Source organism: Tachypleus tridentatus, chromosome 2, assembly GCF_004210375.1.
Source record: "Tachypleus tridentatus isolate NWPU-2018 chromosome 2, ASM421037v1, whole genome shotgun sequence".
NCBI classification, from domain to species: domain Eukaryota; kingdom Metazoa; phylum Arthropoda; class Merostomata; order Xiphosura; family Limulidae; genus Tachypleus; species Tachypleus tridentatus.
Window position 1 is genome coordinate 71,118,538 of NC_134826.1, and position 20,782 is coordinate 71,139,319.

Consider the following 20,782-nt stretch of genomic DNA (forward strand, 5'->3'; position numbering starts at 1 on the left):
TAGCCATTGCAATCCTGAAAATAAACAGAATGTGTGTGACCCAACTAAATAAAATTTGTATGAAAGGTAATGAAAGAATATAGATAAATTAAAGTGACACCTTTCTGGAAAAATATTGTAAGACAAGTCTACTTAATTTAGTTCATCTGAACTTGAAAAGGAAATTAAAAAGAAGTTTTTATAATCATGTTTAAAAATAAAAGCTATCATGCAATAATCTCCTTTTGAAATAAAGTAATTTTTTCTGGATAATGGAAGCATTTTAATCTACTCTCTATATATTGTATATTGAATTTTATATATGAAAAAACAAACAAACTGCAACTGGAAATTTGACATCTCTTAGATTTACTGACCTCACTATCTGGCGATGGCTGGATTATTGACCAAAGTTGTGAATCCAGATCAAAACTAGAAAAGTAAAAATTGTTTGTCAAACCTACAACATGTCAACGTTTGTTAAATTGTTATTGGGAAATCTAAAGATAGTACTTATCCCAAAAAATTTATAAAACACTTATCTTTTCCAGCAGGACATGCATAATGTTTGATTAACATCTTATAAAACAAAAACCCAAGTATTTGTAATTCAACGTATTGTCATCCCTGCTAAGACCTAAAGCTGCAAAAGTAACTTGGACAAAAAGCAATTTGTGCTAAGTGGTAGGAGCAAAGATAAAAACACAAAGAACTCTGCCATTTATAACAGAACAGATTTGATTGATATTTAGAAGGGTTCAGTTAAATAATAATAAAAAACCTTGATATTCTCACACTAAAGTTATAATGATGAAACCTTTAATCTGACCAGACTGAATATGAAGATGTGCCAACAGAATTCTTTGTACAGTTCTGAATCTTATTAAACTGTATTTGGTTATCCAATATAATTATTTGCACAAATACATCTGCTGCAGATCAAAAACATATTCAATTAATTTTGTTCCTTTGTATACTAGACCTGATTGTATTTACTGCCAGAAATTGATGTTTATTCATACTCATCCTCTTGCATGGGGTCAGAGGTGTTGTCCTCTTGTTTATATGACACACGTTTATACGAGTAGAAAAATTTTCAGGGTTGTATTTCAGAAGTGAAGTTACACCAAGCACAAATAAAAGCCACTCGTTAAAAAAGGTGGCTGAACCTCCTGACGGGTATGCGACATTGGTCTTAACCAGTACTCTGTTGATGAGCAAAATAACGAAAGATTAATTATTCATTACATATTCCAAGCAGTTACTTACAACAGGATGATGTAGTTGTTGTAGAAAAACGATTTTTGCATGCATAAACTTTCCTTCATGAACCTGATGTTAAAACTCATTTGCCATTCTGTTTTTATGAAAGGAGCATAACCAGTGCCTTTCAATGGAATCCAGTTTGTAAATACTTGTAAAAGAAGTGCTGTAGTCAGTAGAAGTATTAAACTGCTGTTTAAAATGGTGAAAGCTATTGGCCATAGAATTTATTCATTTTCACATTCTGTAATAGCTGTAATGTTATTTGTAACTGTTATTAACTTGTTCTATTATAAAAGACAAGAAACTCATTTTAACACTGTCGCAAAACTGGTAAAACAACACATTATGCTCCAAGAGACTGTAAAAAGTCAACATGGAAATAGGTTGAAGCAAGTAAACAGACTTTAAACTTTGCAAATTTTTCCAAAGAATGCCTGTAGTCATTAACACTAGGTTAAAATAGTCAAAACAGGCAGTGTCACAATTTCTCTGAGAACAAACTTTATGATGTGTGTGTTTTAACGGTGAAACAGATGGTCTTCTCCCTGCAAAGATTCACTACTACCAAGTATCAAGGTCTATTCTCCCTGAACTCAGTGTGACCACCCACACTGACCTAGTATTGTTTGTATGGTACATATAAAAGAAGAGTTAGATGTGGCACATTCGGTGATTTAAAAAACCAGCTTTCACACCTGAAGGTTCTTACAATGCTGAAATTATAATTAAAAGCACTCCCATAAGTGCAAGTGGAGTGTTAATTTAGCATACGTGTCATGAGAGAATTACGGACAAGATTCTGATCATATTTATAGGTTTTAACATATGTGAGATAAAGTTAATATAATACCTATAAATATAAAAACTTGAACAGTAAACAAAATTCCCTCTTTGTTTTCTCTTGTTTTGTTACTTCACATATTCTAAAAAATAACAAAATATTAGGAAACCATGGAATCCATTAAATATAAAATTACAAGTAACAGATAATCTCCAAATAAATTATTTCTTCTGGAGTTTCTCCCATGTCAGAAGAAAGGACAATACTTTAATATAAACATCCATAAAAGTAACAAAACTTGTAAATGCACCACATAAACAAAAAACTCACTTATACTGTTATACAATGATATCAACAAGGTTTAACTTTCAAAAGCATAACACACACTTTACTAACCAGTGTAGGTCATTCGGCAAAGTACTGTCTGCTGCACCACCAAAGACATATAAGTGACGATCAAATGCCACCATTGTGTGTCCATAGCGGCGTGTTGGTGGCGGTGGAGCTCCACGCAGTATGTGGTCAGTAGATATTCTAGTCCAGCTGCAATTTAAGTTAGTTACACTAAACAATGAATACAATAAGACAGTTATTAAATAGAATTCTTCAAACATAAAAATGTATAATAATTCTTTCACACCAACTCAAGAACCAAACCAATAAAAAAATAAATACAGCAACAAACAATCAACCATGTTAGTCTGTGAACTCTCTCGACATGGACTCAGTCCCAGGAGCTAACCTGGTAATCATTTTGTGTTTGATATAGTTTTCACACTGTACACGCGATTATACACATCACTGAGCAAAGAAGATTACGTAAGCAGGTGTTTTCAAAAACTGAAAAGATAAGAGGTTCTTTTCTCATATTCTAAATTATCAATACTGGTAATTTGAGTATCTAATTTATATAGAAATAATGACTTTGTACTTGGATATCACAGACATCTAAACAGAACCATTGCTGCATTAAACATCCCATGTGACACATAAGAATAGATATTTAGGCATGTTCTTTTAACATTCCTTTTCAAATTTAGAAATTGCTTAGTATATAATACTAAAATCAGAATTACAATCTACAATTTGATACCAAATATACAGACATACATTCATAATATAGTACTTCAATAACATTTTGAAAGCAAACACAATAACATGACCTTTGACTGGTGTTGGTTGGGTTAAATAGAGCACTCAGTCAAAATATGCCCCTCGGATAACAATGGTAATAAATATTTAATATATTATATCTGGGTTTAGGGCTAACACTGCTGTCAACACTGTTGTGAGTACATAACACTCAGCACAGTTTAACATAGTTATTGCATATAGGTTTCTTGTGTGTTACCTTTTAAACTTCTTAAGAAGTTACTTTGTAGGTGCAATCTGAAAAATAAATTTACCTTTTTTATACTGAAACTTACTTACATTTGTGGTAGATATTAATAATCAATTTCTGGGTTTTTCTACATTTTTTAAAAACTATCCTAGGAAGATTTTATCTCATGAAGTGGAAAATTTTACCTTGTTTTAATTTGAGAAACATCACACACAGAGTCAGTGGTCTACCATTAAAACAATTTTTTCTATCATACCTATATCACAAGCAAGCTCACTTTTTTCTAAAAACTGTTAATCAGAAGATTTCATATCATGAATGTAATAAACTTTAAACCTGTTTTATATTTACTTCCAGTGATTTTCTTCAAACATCTAAATGGTTTCTTAGGCCAATATGATATAAGTAAAAATAAAAAGGCCTAACAAAGCAGCCTCGTTAGCAAACCAAAACTTGCTATGGTCAAATGCTAAACAATTTAAGTAAGCCCAGCTGATCTTGTTACACAAAAAATACAAAATGATAAAAAGCTTTAAAAAAACTTAAATCACTTTTGTACTTGTGATAAAAATTGTTTCAAAAGAATTTTGTTTTCTAGAAAAATATAACCATGCTTAGATTTTATCACTTTGTTCCTATTTCTAAATGAATCTCTGTTTAACTGGAAATAATACTAGTTTTACTTGTCTGTTTATATCAGTATTCTGTCTTCTCCAAACTGGGATTAGACAATTGTGTAACGTCATGACAAATGAGGTTGGGAAAATGTGATTGGCTAAAGATCGATATAACTATATTTGTACTGTATTTCAAGTTACAAGGTCAAGTTAGTTTGTTTTGAAATTTGCGCAAAGCTACTCGTGCTAGCTGTACCTAAATTAGCAGTGTAAGACTAGAGGGAAGGCAGCTTAGACATCACCACCCACTGTTGACTCTTAGGCTACTCTTTTACCGATGAATAGCTGGATTGACCATCACATTATAATGCCCCAACGGCTGAAACGGTGAACATGTTTGGTGTGATAGGAATTCGAACCCGCAACCCTCAGATTACAAGTCGAGTGCCTTAACCATCTGGCCTTGCTGTGTCAGTTCAGGTTATTAATATTTATTCAAAACTACTATGACTTTCTTCCTAGAGTTACCAGTGCTGTATTATGCTCTGAAAATTTCCAGCTTATTCACAGAAATTAATTATTTTGTTTAGAGCATGCTGAAACCAATCCAAAATTAATACTTACAGTTCATTTTAATTCTTATAAACTAACTTTTTTAACTGAATAAATTTCAACTCTGAAATATTTCTTCTCTACTTTTTACAAATCTATGTCAAAGAACAACTACCAGTTTATTTTCTATAATTTTGTTTTTATTCAATGATGCAATTTTTCCTCTTGAGGCAGAATGCATCCACGCAGACATGACAGAGGAATAACTTAGTTTTCAATTAGACTTAATCCTCAAACAAGATTACCAAATATCTAAGACACGTACTATTTCTCCTTGAAGTGAAACTGAAAGAGACTGTTGGTTATCTTGGCACCACTCTGACCAGAAAACACAAACATACTATCTCTTGCTACAGCCACTGGAAAGTTGCAACAAGTGGGAGGGCAATCTCCCCGTTGAGGAACCTGAAATTAACAAAACATCTTAGAATAATACTTACACCTGAATGTGAATGTATGCATATTTTATTATGAGAATTTCTCATTCCTGTGTTAGGCCTATAGATGTTGTAAGTGATCATGTCTCATTTTTAAATAAATATCACATTTCCACCAAACAAGGACTTTGTATATGTTCAACAATTAAAAAAGTACCTCTTAAAAATTACTGTACATTATCAACTATGAATAACAGGTTTGTTTAAAGTAAGCCTTATTCTACTGATGATGTGGTAAAGAAATAGGAATGATGCATGTACAAAAGATGCGTTGAAATATCTTGTTCATAAGACGAAATAAAACATACACACACACACACACCCACGTTTTAAAATATATACACACACATACAAGTCTTAAACACTATTCTAGACTGTCCTTCAAGAAGTTCATGTGTCCACTTACAATCGATACATCAATGGGCTATTACCACAAAACTTAGCCCATACCCCCTAGGAAACCCACATGTGTTCCTCACATATAGAACAGGCACAGCAGCTAGTTTTAGTAAATCCAAACAAATTATGTTATCCTTATAATCAGTTTCTGGAGATGTGTGTGTGTGTGTGTGTGTGTGTGTGTGTATTTTATCACACATTTTAAACCTTAATTAAAATCCTGTAATCCATTAACAGACTTTACCCAGAACACCATTGGCTCTAACTTACTTCTTCCCATGACTTTGAATCTCCTAACAAAGAGAATGTCCACATGTCATTTAATCTGGCATTACCATTGTAGCCAGCAAATATCCATAGTTTACCATCATAAACTGCAGCACCGTGGGCAGATCGTGGAACTGGCATTCTACGAACACTGTAAAAACCATCATCGATGCTAAATATATAAAAACTTTATTTTCGTGCAAGAGTCTATACACCAATTTAAATTTGGGAATAGAGCAAATGTTACCAAATTAAAAGTTTATTTCTTATAAAAACTATATATTTTTCCCTAAATCTGATGGTTAGTTTTTGTCTGACTGATGCATATTTAATAATCTGAAATGTATAATTATTTTCCATTAATTCTATATTGTGTTTCAGTTACAAACGATACTTCATGTACATACTAGATTAGAATAAGATTATCTGCAAAAAAAAATTACAACTAGATTACATGTTTTGTAAAAACATTTCCAACAGTCGTAATTCCTATTTACTTCACTTCTTACGATCTGACCTTCAAAAATCAATTTCCCACTTCACAAACTGGCACAAAGGATATTTCTCTACACTAATATCCAATAAGGAAATAAATTTTGAAATATTTTATGCACAAAATTTCTTTTAAATCAACTAACGTGTCAGAATCATGTCATGAGTGACAAGTTTCCTTCCATAGTATATTAAGTATGATATAAAAAAAATGAACTATTTCTCGTGTTTATACTTTTACAAGGTCTTCAGCTATACACATAGCACACTTACGAAACAAATTTACTGATAAAACCTAAACTAAAAATGCTTACTTTCCATCAAAAAACCTCCATTCACTCCATAAACCAGTAGTAAATTTATATTCAAAAAGGTCATTTTTGTTCGTTAAGTTGGAGTTCGAATGAATATCTCCTGTGTAACCTCCTGAAAAATTAAGTTTTTATTAAAGCACACCTCTAGGAATAAATAACAACATGATAAGAGTAGTTTTTTTTTAAACAGGTCATCATACAACACAAGTCTGTCATATACGTCTAATTACTGAGGTAAGAATATGGAAAGCCTACAAATATAGGCATCACAATGAAAACATTTTGGCCCCTAATTTCTTTAGTGTATTGAATACTATACAGAAAATGTTAAAACTCTTTTAACAATATAATTCTTGATCATAAAATGTCTCTGGACATGTAACTTAGAATTTGTAAAATGTAATATGCAGCTTCAGAAAAAGGTTTTTACAAAATACTTATTGTGATTGATACAAAAGAAAGCAAACAAACCAAACCTAAACTCACTGATAAGCTATGTCCTATTAATATATTTATTTGTAAGCAGGAATTAAGAGATACCATGGAAAATATCTAAAGGTTAAATAAGTTTGGATATTTTAAGATTTTTTTTACATTTTAAAGGGCTTTTTATTTTGCTATTTGAGAAATAAAATTATCAAAAACCAAAATAGAATAATTTTTTATTTTTTGGAATTTGGGCAACTCTCCTAAATAGTTATCTGTGCTAGCTGTCCCTAATATAGAAGTGATGGAACAGAGGGATGGCAGCTAGTCAACACCATCCACTACCAACTCTAATAAAGGTATTTTACTTGCATTATAACTCCTGTATGGCTAAATCGACATACACGTACAGTGATGAGAGTTAGACTCACAACTCTTGGATAGTAATTCGAGCACTCTAACCACCAGGCTGTGTTAAGCACTTGGAAAATGAATTAAAAAACTTACCAAAAACAAACATGCTGTTTTCATGCACAACTGAGGAATGATGATATCTTGGTGCTGGAGGGCATCCTGTCGTAAAGGCTCTGAAACCACCACCAACACAAAATAAATTATAATCTAATCAATGTAAATACAATTACATCAAAACACAATCCTTTCTCCAGTTACTGGGTTATAATGTGTCTCAGATGTGAATGAGAAAACTGGGAAGTACAAAATGAGTAAGTCTTCAAATATAAGTTCAAAATACAACTTACCAACACTTAATATCTGAGTCACTTCTACATTAAAATAATTATATAAGTGAAATGAATATAAACTTGTAACATCTGAGTAATTTCATCAGATAATTCTTTGTGCTACAACACAAGATCTGTAAATATTTCAACTTAATGTAAGCAGTACATGTTTAGCCTATTCTAGTTTTATGGTTTTAAAACATCTGAAAAAGGGCAATCTGCCAAAAAAGTAATTGTAATAATGAAAAAAAATTTTTGAAGTGGTATTAATATTACACTATGCCACTAACTGTATGACCTTCTTACATTTCAAGGTCCCTTATAATTTTATTTTATTGTGTGCTCTGTTAGTAAATGAAAGTAACTAACAGCATTCACAACCAACAGTGTTCAGTAATATATGTGTGTGATCTCAGGCACTCACCTGCCCCAAGATTTATCCTTAACATCGAACCTCAACAAGTCGTTCAACATATGTTTCCTATGTGAAAGCAGAACAGCAAACAGTAGTGAGTTTACAACAATTCTTTTACATTAACTCAGAACTGTTTAACAAAAAAACAACAAACAAATCTACAAAACATGAAAACTTTATACAATTTCCTATCACTTTTTGTGGAAACTAACTAGTGTTTTTTGCATTTATCTGAATACTTAGTAAAACATAACTGAAGTCTGAAAAATCCTTGATTAAATTAGTTTATTTTACATAATATATTTTGAGTAGGTAACATAAAAAACTACAAGGGAAACAATCGGTCAATGCTTGAAGTTTTTATACAACACATTACAATTAACAGACCTTCTTGCTTTTACACATTATTAGAGTGATTTATTTTTATTAATTAATTCAAACCTAACTTAGAACATATTAAAACATAATGTCACACACAAAATAATGAGAAAACATGCAGTTGAAACAAAGTATTAAAATACCTTATGACAAAAACAAGTTACAACATACAAACATTTTCCTTTATCCTAAAAGAAACATTACATTTAGGCCTCAAGCAAACATTTTGTTTTTTGAAAATAAAAGAAAGCATTTGTATGACATAACATACAAAAGGTAATAATGTTTGTATAAAGTACTTCATATGCATTTTCTAAAATGTAATTTATAACTCATGTCTACTTCTTAACAAGTCATTCAAACAAAGTTGTAACTAGAATGAAATTCTGTCTCCTAATTTTTACAAAAACTGAGAAAATGACTCAATAAACATGCATGACTATTTGTATGTCTAAACACTAATAACAGTTTAGAAATGTAGTTTTTAAAAAGCTGGCATTTCATCTGTTACACAACAAATCTTTTCTTCAAGATACACAATCATAAGTTGGATTTTTTGGAAAGCAAATTAGGTAACTTGTAAGATCATAAATGATTTATGAAATGTTAGAAAGGGATTTCACTTTATATATTTTAATCCAAATAATTATCAATTCTCTAAAAGATCAACTTATGCTAAAGTATCTGTGAAACAAATTATGTTTTTGAACTCATTCTTAGCAGTGAAAATCTACAAAAGGTAAACACAAAAACACTTCTTTTTGCACAGTAAGTTCAACTCACCCATTGTCTCCTCCAAATACATATATAGCATCCTTGTATGCTACAACAGTATGCTTGCTCCTTCTGTGAAGGGTGGTTTATATTCTGTTATTATACGCTCTTTCACTAAGCACTAAATTTTACCATATGTACAAGTGTAGATATATACATATTATAATTACTACCATCTTTTACTTAAAAAATTTACTAGATATAACAAATACTAATTTAAAACAATTTTGATTATTTTTGACCTCTTAATACATTTCAGAAATTTAGCATTTTTCACTTAAGTTTTCTTTGGATGTTAAATGTGCAGATAATTTTGTTCTGGAGTACATTATACTTTCCACAAATATCTTTTTCAAGAATACTGGATGAAAAAGAACTGTTGTTTGATCTTAAATCAACCACAAAGAGGGAATATCTTGTGTCTATGTAATTGTCTAGAATAATGCATTAGTCGTATTATAAAAATAAGAGGTGAGAAGGAAGGTACATTTTATAAACCATATTAGATAACTCATTAGTTGAATACATGGTAGACAACACAATACATTGTAAAACACAATGGATAACTTGTACACTGACAATAAGAAGTGAAAAAAATGATACACTGAAAAGCATAGTGGATAACTCGTTTTTTGAGTAAGAAATAAGAACTATACAACAATAGATAGCTTGTATTTTCACTAAGAATACTTGGATTATTATCTCTAGATATAGTAATGGTTGGTACATAAAACATAACAAATAAATTGTTCTTTAACAGTTTAAGAGGAAAGACAGATTTTGTTCTGAGAGTGAGAAGTAAAGAGAGGAATGAAACATTTATAACATCAATTCAAACTGTTAAATGTGTAACTCTTACATAAATAGCTACAATAAATCATAGACTGTTTACTATAATAAATATTAAGTTTCAAACCTCACCGTGCCCCAACAAACTCATCACATTCTGGCATTCTTCTCCAACGATGAACAGTTTCAAATGGGCCAAAATCAAGAGTCAAACACTCGGCACTTTCAGGCCAGTTATGATCAAACTCCATCCCAGGAGGACGAGCTATTGCCATCTTTCTTTACAGTAAAATCTAAAGGCAGGCTTTGTTCATATGGCACCTCATTTATGGCATCAATAATATTAAAAGTGAAATAGTTATTAAAATTATGTTACTTTTAGCAAATACATTATTTAATAGCAAAAACTCTCCACAAATTATTTATTACATATCCAATCCTACCTATTTAATAAATGGTGATACACCTTCATGAATGTATTGTGAAAAAAATCTAACAAATCTGACGAAAAATATAGCTAGTTAAGCCTGACACTGACACACTTCCATAAGTGTATCACAAAAAATACAGCTAGTTAAGCCTAACGTATTCCTGAGGAGATTTATATATAATTAATCTGATATAAACTTCTTAGATATGACACACCCATACACAACATCTAAGTCACATAATGCTTATTTTACTAGCTATACTGTTTAGTCTATTACCTACAATTATTTTAAAATGAGGTTAAATCTGGCTAAATTCATTATCAAATTACTACAGCTAATAAAAACTGTAGCAGCCATCCCAAACTCACACATCTTTTGAGTTTTAGTTTAATAACATATATATATAAGGCCAATTAATTCTTTTAATTTTGTAATTTTGAAAATTTAAATACAGATATCAGATATCCTTCATAAAAAAAAGACAGCTTCAGATGTGTTAGTTATTTCTTTCAATTCACAACTAACAAATGATTAAGCTGAATATTAAACTTACATACTACTTCTTGTAGTATATTTTCAAGACATTAATTTCATTCCACTCTATATATTTGTTTGCAGAAAGCTACAAAAGGGACATCTACATCACTATCTATCCCTAATTCAGCAGTGATACAGACTAGAAAGAAGGTAGTTAGTCAAAACTACACACACGCACATACAAAAACTACTGGAGTACACTTGATCAAAAAACAGTGGCCCCATAACCACCATGCAATACCAGACCTATTCTTTCCATTCTTTTTTATTTTATGACTTTAACTGTTAGTTACTTAAAAGCATCAAAATGAGTGAAACTGAAACTGCATTACAGGAGTTAAAGTAAGAGTTTACTTTAAGAATACAGTCATATATTATGGAAAACTAAAACAGTAACAGCAATGAAAATAATTATTTCAAGATATATTTTAATAAAAATCAACCTTCAAGTATCTTCCATATACTGCACAACTACCCGATTTAAATTTAAAATCACATCTTCAAAAGCATATTAAAGATACAATGTAAAATCATAATTTGTACGTTGTAATCCTTACAAATAACTGTTCTGGTTTAGTTTTATTTGTACACTGTGATATTAAAACATAAATTTTAAACTAGCCTCTCAAAATAACGTATAAGCCCTAGGATAGTAAAATCATACTTCAAAAAGACTGAAGTGTAAACTATATACAAACCGTTAAACAAAACATTCTGAAAGTAAAACTGAGAGACCCAACTGATCATTATCAAAGAGCTTTCAAGAGGTCATTCTAAGTCTATATGACATTTTAAACCAAAATAAGTTATACTTCATAGCAAACTACCAAAATCAACAAATACGTACCGACAGAGACAATACGAAAGACACACCTCTCCTCAAAATTAAAACATCAGCTTTATGCAATAGTACAAATACTCTGTCAATAGATGCCTAACTTAACTTTCATTGAATGTTTTTGTTGTTAGCGCCATCTGGTATATGTTAGAACTCTGTATGATACAATTTTGTTTATTTTTTCGGTCATATTACTGCAAGGATGGTATACATATGACGTTGTATAATATAGCTTGTTTTCATTGCAATGACTGATTCATCAGTTCTCATGCTTCAAGACTCCTTAAAAAAAAAAATGAAATTATTACTAACTCTTGGTTTACTTTTGCCAACGACATGTCAAATTGATTTTATCATAATCCTGCTTTACAAAATTAAATAATTACATCTTATAAAAAATTAAATAATAATCAAATATTATTCACACTGTATCTAGTTTAAATAAAGTTTCGAAAGCATCCATATTTAAGCATACAAAGTATTTTTGTATGATTATTTTTAAATACCAAATCTCTTGTATATTCATTCTTGATAAAGGAGGCTGGCCTAGCATGGCCAATCGTGTTAAGGCGTGCGACTCGTAATCTGAGGGTCGCAGGTTCGCATCCCCGTCGAGCCAAACATGCTCGCCCTTTCAGTCGTGGGGTGTTATAATGTGACGGTCAATCCCACTATTCGTTGGTAAAAGAGTAGCCCAAGAGTTGGCAGTGGGTGGTGATGACTAGCTGCCTTCCCTCTAGTCTTACACTGCTAAATTAGAGACGGCTAGCACAGATAGCCGTCGAGTGGCTTTGTGCGAAATTCCAAACAAACAAACAATAAAGGAGGCTAGTTTTACCGTAGTTTACTTACTTCATACATGAAAACAAAGTTCGTCATTCTAGCTAACATTAGCTTTAACGTTTATGCAGTAGATACCTCAACGATATACGCTGATACTATATAGAATGCCAGCAGATCTATTAACTTGTTAATCAGACAGGTAGCAGCACTGTCTATATAGAAATAGCTCAGACTGTCCTTAGTAAAACGGTAATTTAAATATCTACTCAAGAGGTCATCAGAACTATACAATACTATACAGTGTTTTATTTTATAATAACATCTATATAATAACTGAGTCATAAGATCTGTTTGTTTGTTTGGGAATATCGCACAAAGCTACTCGAGGGCTATCTGTGTTAGCCGTCCCTAATTTAGCAGTGTAAGACTAGAGGGAAGGCAGCTAGTCATCACCACCCACCGCCAACTCTTGGGCTACTCTTTTACCAACGAATAGTGGGATTGACCGTCACATTATACACCCCCACGGCTGGGAGGGCGAGCATGTTTAGCGCGACGCGGGCGCGAACCCGCGACCCTCGGATTACGAGTCGCACGCCTTACGCACTTGTCATAAGATCTGGAAATGTCTGTAAATATAAAAAGTTTGAATTTATTTCTCTTCTCTTTTATTACATCATAACTCGAAAAACCAAAACAATGGCATCAGCCAGTTTCACTAAAATGACAAGTTTTAGCAGAATATCCGCTTTTATAAATAATTTCAACTAGGAGTAATAAAAAACATCGTAATTTTAGTGTAAACAATTTTATCCTTATTAACTTAATTGAATATAAGTTTTTACATATTTTTATGTCTCTTAGAAAACCTTGTGCACAGAGAACAGGAATAATCAGCCAATAAGAAATACACAATAAAAATTATGGTTGAATCCTCGTCGTATTTTGAAGTTGATAATAAGAAAAAAATCATCATAAGTCTTCTGAAACACTGCATAAAAGAAAAAGGAAATAAATAAATAAAATACGTTTAAAAATGAAGTAAATGTAGGGATGGCCAATACCAGTCCTTCAAGAATAATATAAACACGATAGCAAGGGTGATATTTGTATTATCTCTACATAATAGCACAGGCAAAAATAAAACATATATCAATATACAGTAAAACCTGTCTGAGGCGGAATCGCACGGAACCGAGTAAAATTTCCGGCTTAGACAGTGAACATGCATTTACTTAATTATATATAATTTTTGAGCGGAACGTTATACTTGCTTGACTCAAAGAAAGTAAGACGTTTGTGAATAAAGTTATTATACTGTTTATGCTATATTTATTAGAATAAGAATAAAAATAGATATTCAAAATATACATAAGTACACAAAATTTTAACCACATTTATTTAAAGAAAGTGTAAAATTTCAGCTATTGCAGTTAAAAGAAAATGCTAATTCTACGGCCTTTTCATGAAGTTCATTCTCCTCTTCATTTTGCATACAATTTGATAGTGTTAATATAACTTAATACTTGCGATGAAGTAGGAATTTCCATATCCTCACTATCTTTTCCATTTTGTTCATCTTTTGAATCTCTCACACTGTTACCATCTTGCGATTCTACTATAGATTTTAAATCAGTTTGATCAGTTTCTGTTGAAACATTCTTGTCAACATTCACAAAACTTTCCACGTTCACAAAATTATCTGCATCAATCTTCTCAATCAGAGTTTGGATTTCACTAGAATCGTCATAACGAACAACTTCTCCACAATATCTGCCATTATTAAAAATAAATCCACATTTCGAAAGCACTTTATTACGCATTTGATTAAATGACTTAAAAATGCAATTGCATCTAACACGTCAGTTTTTATGGTCATTTCAGATGATCTCTTACAGACGTCCATGTTTGCAATAATGTGCTGGATCATTAATTTTCTGGTTTGGTTTGTTTTGAATTTCATGCAAAGCTACTCGAGGACTATCTGCGTTAGCCGTCCATAATTTAGGAATGTAAGACTACAGGGAAGGCAGCTAGTCATCACCACCCACCACAGAATAAAAGAAGAGATAAAAAAATTTAGATTAAAAACACTTTATTTTTAAATTTATTATAGTATGAAGAACCTATGTATATCAAGTTTATTTTCATCAACCACCAGGATGGCCGAGTGGTTAAGGCGCCAGACTTAAGATCTGGTCTTCGTAAGGAGACGTGGGTTCGAGCCCCACTCCTGGTAAACGTTTTATTATGATAGAAATATCGTGGAAGATATTTACACTCTGTTGGTGGTATTTGAAAGGACCTCTAAAATTCTGTTGTGAAACCACGCAACAAACTAAAAGTGCGAGTCCTGTCTGCAAAGTAATCCTATAAAACGATTATTAACGAAAGTATTTAGTTTAAGTAAAGTTTCGTAAGGATTTGTATATACGTATCCAAAATAAAAATATCTAGGTATAATTGTTCTTAACTACCAACAGTAAAAATAAGTTTTTAATTTCAAATAGATCTTTATGATAAAGAGATTTTATTTATAAGTGTGGTTTCGGTTTTATTTTTCATACTTCTTACAGAGAAATGACTTCAAATTTTTTCTTCTACTTGTACTTTATATAAACTGCTTAGCTTATGTTTATTTTAATAGTGTTCTAAACCACTTGTAAAACTAATGCTGTCTTTATAATTTCAAGTTTGTATCGTTACTATAGAATAAGCCTGATTTTTGTTTTGTCTCCGTTACTGAAAATTATCTGGTTGTCCAATAATCTGACCTGAACTTTGTATAATAATTGCTCTTTTTATAACATGAACCAGTTTAAGAACGTATATAAAATTAAATTGACAGAAGTAAAGAAAATCACTCAAAAATTGAATTCAAACTAAGATGTAAGCAAGAGAAAAATAACTATAGACATATTCTATTACACTGGGGAACACTCATTTTGTTGCATTTAAAAAAAGACCTTTCTATAGTCAATTTGAGTGTGTTGATTTCAAATCTGAAGTCGGTTTTTGTCTGCAAGCTACAGATTTTATGCAATTTGACATTTTTATTTATTTTTTAATGTTTCGTTATTATAGGAAATTATAGGAATAGCTTATCAATTTGTTTGTGTGTTTTATTCAGGTAGGAATTTGCGTTTGTAACTTTTGCGTTTGTACACTTCATCTGGACAATCTCGTTTAATGCTCCAGCAGCAGTCAGCCATCATACTTTTGTCCCAGCGCCCTTGGTAGCGTTCTTCTATGACCTTTAGGTCTTGGTGGAATCGTTCTCCTTGTTCGTCACTTACAGCCCCCAGGTTGTCAGGGAACTTATCAAGGTGGCTGTTCAAAAAATGGACGTGAAAATGCTTATACATGGTTTACGCAAGTTCACATTTGTACAATTTCATTAACCTCAAATTGCATACAAACTAGAGCTTGTAGAGAAAAACTAGTTTCAAATTTGAAATCAGCGCCTAAAACTCCTTCAGAATCAGTTAAAATATCCAATGCAACTCAAAGTTACTGAAAAAGTGTTCCCCAGTGTTATACATTGACAACTATAAAATTATTACGTATTCTGTGATATTGATAATGATGGCGGAATTACTCGAGACTGATATCGTCTTTGGCGTGTGGTAAATGGAATGACAGATTGCGCTTCGTTTATATTACTTAATATTTTATACAGCTGTCAAATTAAGATATATGTCATATACTGAACATCTACATATGTAATTTGTATAATGAGACAGGATGTATGACCATCATGAACGATTTTATTAGAACATCAAACATTTTTATCAAAAACCTGTAGAATGATTTGTAATTCAGCATTTCACCCATCACAACAAAACTTTGTTAAAACATATATAATGATAGAAAATAACATCAAATTATTATAAATAGCTTCTGTAACCTTATATTTTTTCATACTGGACCTGGTTGGTCCTCCTCGTACTCTAATAACCTCAGTGAAGTGATGTGGTATGCTGTCAATGAGGTTATTGATGCAAATCCACTATGATTTCATCCCAACTTATCACTCTGCGCAAAATTCATAACCAAACAATCAAAACTTCCATGTGGACGCTTTCACAACTTTATATCATGAAGCAATCTTCCAATCATGAGAAAAATATTTCTTCATCAGTAACAGAATAATACATAGTTTATTCAGCAAAGCGATGTGGTATGTTGTCAGTGAGGTTATTGATGTAATCCACTGTAATTTTATCCCAACTTGTTACTAGAAGGCGCTCCAACTAAATTACAGTCACAGATGTCGGATTGTGGTTAACAATTTTTCGGATAAGTACTTCTCAACAGTTCTCAATATGATTATAATCTGTAGGCTTTGCTGGCCATAACAATCTTATAATGTCTTCCTGGTCAAGATAATCCTGCACGGTGCGTGCACTGTAGACAGTGGCAATGCCATTCTGGAACACAAGATTATTTCCAAACTTTGTCCTAGCATATGGCCGAAATATTGTCTACGTGTGTTGTCCCTAGAATGCGCCATTGACATTTCCCTGGAAGACACAAATATTAGTTTTTCCATCTTGATCAATAGTTGCCCAAACATGTACTGTACTACCTCCTGTGGGTTCCTTGTGGAAAAAAACAAACATATTTCTCTTATCTGTTCTCTAGTCAAGCGATAAACACAAATCCTACCATCAGCTTTAACAATCCAGAAATAGGATCCATCTGAAAAGATGACATGTTATCAGTGTCCCAACTGTAAGTTGGCATGCTATTTTGCCCAAACAATATGTGTTTTCTCGGAAATTCTGGAATGTTCATTCCATTCCTGTCGTAAGGTGTTGCAAAATTTCTTTCGACTTTGATCAGTTAGCCTGATCAAAACACGGTCATCCCAGGCAACATTTACCGGCATCTACCAGTTTTTAGTTATCACAGAAGAACGCATAGGATGGAAACTGTATATACAAGTTAATCTATGTTTTTATCACGAAGTTACTCAACTTTTCCACGTATAAAAGGAGAATTGGAACTTTGTGGAATGTGTTTATTTGATATTGGGTCTTCTACATTAAACATTCCTTCATTAACTGGTATGTTTTCTCAAAGTTACAAAGAAGCTTATTATTGTAACACACAAAGACAGTGACAGTCCTTTAAAAGTGATACAAAGACCGAGAAAGATGGCTCCACGTTCTATTTGTTTCATGAAAACGTTTCAAATGTGTTTCTACCAAAGGAATAGCAACACATTTTTCCTTTCACAGTTCCAAACACACAATCTCTTTCAGAAACGTGCAAGGATAATCCCACTGTCTCTTAGCCTAATTTCACCACATAAACACTCTCAAACCATCTCTTGAAAGACCGTTTAGCCAGTGAGGTTAGATATTCTGTTTTTTAACTTGTACCCTGGACGGAAGTTATGTTTAAATGTATCTCAAGACGGCTGGTATGGGTAATAAAACTTTATTTAAAATAAATAAATACTTTATTTTAATATCCATACCAGCCATCTTGAGATACAGTTTTACTTCAAACGGGTTTTTCGACATCAGGAGGTTATGTGTATTCATGATTAATGAAAGATTATTTTAGGGCACGAAAAGTTGCTTCCCTTATGTGTAATTGTTATAAAAAATCGCCCATAAAAACTGCGGAACATAAATATATGAAAAGCAAATTTGCTACTTCCAGATATTTAACACTCCTACGAAAAGACGTTTCTAGTCCTGATTTCTCCAAGCCCGTTCCCCTGGCTGTGGTTTCGCTAGATAGTAGATAGGGACAGTGGGAATCCCGTTAATCCATTCATTAATGGATTTAAATGGCAATTTCATTTAAATACAAAATTATTAGCCTAATATTAATAACCTTTCAAGTTGCTCTGGGGCCTATTAGGCCCCACTTTTCGTAGGAGTGTTAAGTATATTTTGTTTTTAATACCACAGTATCAATAAGTGGATTATTCCAAAACGAAAGAATCCAGATGATGGTGAACACTCAGAAAATAAAGACAATTTCATTGATTCTGGCATTACTAACGTAAAGAGAATGAGGCGTGACTGGAGAAACGTGAAACGAGAATTTAACGAAAGTTCGGAGTTGAAATTTGCAGTGATTGAAGCAAATAATAAGCCAATGTGTTTTGTGTAACAAAGTTTTAGGAATAATAAAGTATACAACCTTCAGCAACACTTTAACAATTTTTTACAATGAATTTGAGGTAAAATTTCCAGTTGATACCAAAAGTCGTATAAATGAAATCAGCCCTCTGAAAGCACAGCTTCATGAACAAAAGGGAACACTAAAAAGACTTTTATCATCGATAGAATTAGTTATGTTAGCTAGCTATACAGAATGCTAGAGGTAGCGAAATACATAGAAAATCAGTTGGTTGAACAACTAAAAATGCTTGTATTTTTCATTACTATTAGATAGACAGGAGATGTTAGTGACACTGCACAGTTGATAGTTTGGGTTCGAGATGGAACTTCAGATCTTCAAGTGAGGAAAGAAATCCTTGGCCTTTATGGATTACGATCTCGAACATGTGGAAAAACATCTTTAAAAAATTTCTTAATGTCAAAAAAGTTAAACCTGGATTTAAAAAAAACTGATTTCTGTCACAACAGACGGTGTTCCAGCCATGACCGTGGCGAAATTACGGTTTGTTTCTCTTTTGAAAACAGCATTTAATTGAAAATAATGTGAAGTCCACGCTGCCATATTTTCATTGCATTTTGCATCATGAAACTGTATGTGCTCCTTCGTCTTATATTGATGAATTCAAAAATTAAATGGACATTGTTGTAAAAATTGTGAATTATATTAGAAGTGGAAGCCCTCTCGTCCATCAACAGTTTGTTGAGTTTTTGAAGAAAAGCAGCGAGTCCTTTTGATGACCTTACTGATTTTGCAAATGTAAGATGGTTAAGTTGAGGAAGAGTCTTGGAACGATTTACATAATCATTTCCTCAAATAAAAGAGTATGTTGTTGAAAAATGTTATATTGAAAACTTCCCTGAAATCGAAACTTTGTCATAGCAGTGTGATTTGCACTTTCCGTGCAACATGATGGCAACTTGAATACGGAGCTTCAGGAAAGAGGTAAAATAATACGAGAGTAATCACAGTCTATTCATGAACTTCAATTGAAGCTAAACCTCCTTCTGCAACACTTACAAAAGAATGATTTGACATATTTTGCAAAGTTTTCTAGAAAATAATAAGAACTATGATTTCTCTGATGCTAAACATTATCGCTATGTAAACTGGATTAAAATATATCAAAAATTTGAATCACGTTTTTCCGAATTTGAAAATTTAAAGTTGATATTTGAATTTTTGCATGATCCATTTAAATTTGACTTAGGAAATTACATCTTTGTCTTTGGATAAGTGTGGATTTGAAAACGAGATGCTTACCCTGCAAAACACATAAAAGGCAAACAAAAATGTTTTATTAGAGAGTTGTGACTTACTATTCTGACAAAATGAGTCTTCGAAATTTAAAGATAGGACTTTCAAAATTATTTTCCATGTTTGGAGCCACATTGGCGCGAGAGTCAACATTTTCTATGCTAGATTTTTTTCAAGTGTAGGTACAGATCTCGGCTTCCTGACATAAATTTAGAGGCAGAGCTAAGATGCTCATTGAGCATAGATATTAAGACAAAGTTCACAAAACATGTTGATAAAAAACACCCAATTTTCACATTGAAAGTTAGTTGAAATGCAATTATTTCGATTAAGCTCACATCTTTCAAATTCTTTGGAATAGTATGGCCAACGTTGTTTTCATTAGTCACAGTTGTGGCCACTATGAAAAATACGTTGCCCACCCCTAACCTAGGAGACAAAAGTCAACCTTTGTATATATTCACCATAGAATAACTTCAACAGAATAATTTTGAAAACTAAATCATTGTTTAAAGTATTGAAAGTAACAACGAGCAAATCTTACCTGAAACATTCATAATTAGAAAGTCTAAAACCAAGCAAATACAAACTACCCAATGGTAGGTTAAGCCTAGACATTATTTTTTGTTTGTTTATAAAGTCCACAGCTTCACAATGGGCTATCTGTAATGTGCCCATCACAGGTATCCAAACACCTTTAATGTACTTTCTAGTATTAAGTTATGAGACTTATCACCCACTAGCCTCCAAAAATTATTACAATA

The 20,782-nt window shown here is 32.1% G+C and overlaps 1 protein-coding gene and 1 non-coding gene across 9 annotated transcripts in view; one reads left to right on the forward strand and one right to left on the reverse strand.

Annotated features, from left to right (window-relative positions):
• The window catches only part of Lztr1 (Leucine zipper like transcription regulator 1), a 75,256-nt gene extending 63,268 nt beyond the window's left edge, over positions 1 to 11,988 (reverse strand). For 2 of the 8 annotated variants that reach the window (XM_076488416.1, XM_076488414.1), the window contains exons 1-10: positions 11,847 to 11,987; positions 10,164 to 10,324; positions 9,252 to 9,314; positions 8,100 to 8,156; positions 7,440 to 7,519; positions 6,507 to 6,618; positions 5,704 to 5,851; positions 4,863 to 5,002; positions 2,423 to 2,569; positions 357 to 411 (exon numbers count right to left, since the gene is read on the reverse strand). In XM_076488416.1, the coding sequence (XP_076344531.1) occupies positions 357 to 411; positions 2,423 to 2,569; positions 4,863 to 5,002; positions 5,704 to 5,851; positions 6,507 to 6,618; positions 7,440 to 7,519; positions 8,100 to 8,156; positions 9,252 to 9,314; positions 10,164 to 10,306 (945 nt within the window). In that variant the 5' untranslated portion in view covers positions 10,307 to 10,324; positions 11,847 to 11,987. Of the gene's footprint in view, positions 1 to 356; positions 412 to 2,422; positions 2,591 to 4,862; positions 5,003 to 5,703; positions 5,852 to 6,506; positions 6,619 to 7,439; positions 7,520 to 8,099; positions 8,157 to 9,251; positions 9,315 to 10,163; positions 10,367 to 11,846 lie in introns of all 8 variants that reach the window. The other 6 variants (XM_076488415.1, XM_076488413.1, XM_076488411.1 and 3 more) reach the window with 5 other exon arrangements.
• Positions 11,989 to 14,776: 2,788 nt separating this feature from the next.
• TRNAL-UAA (transfer RNA leucine (anticodon UAA)) lies at positions 14,777 to 14,859 on the forward strand. Its single transcript has one exon. It is a non-coding gene; the product is annotated as a tRNA-Leu (tRNA).
• The last annotated feature ends 5,923 nt before the right edge of the window (positions 14,860 to 20,782 follow it).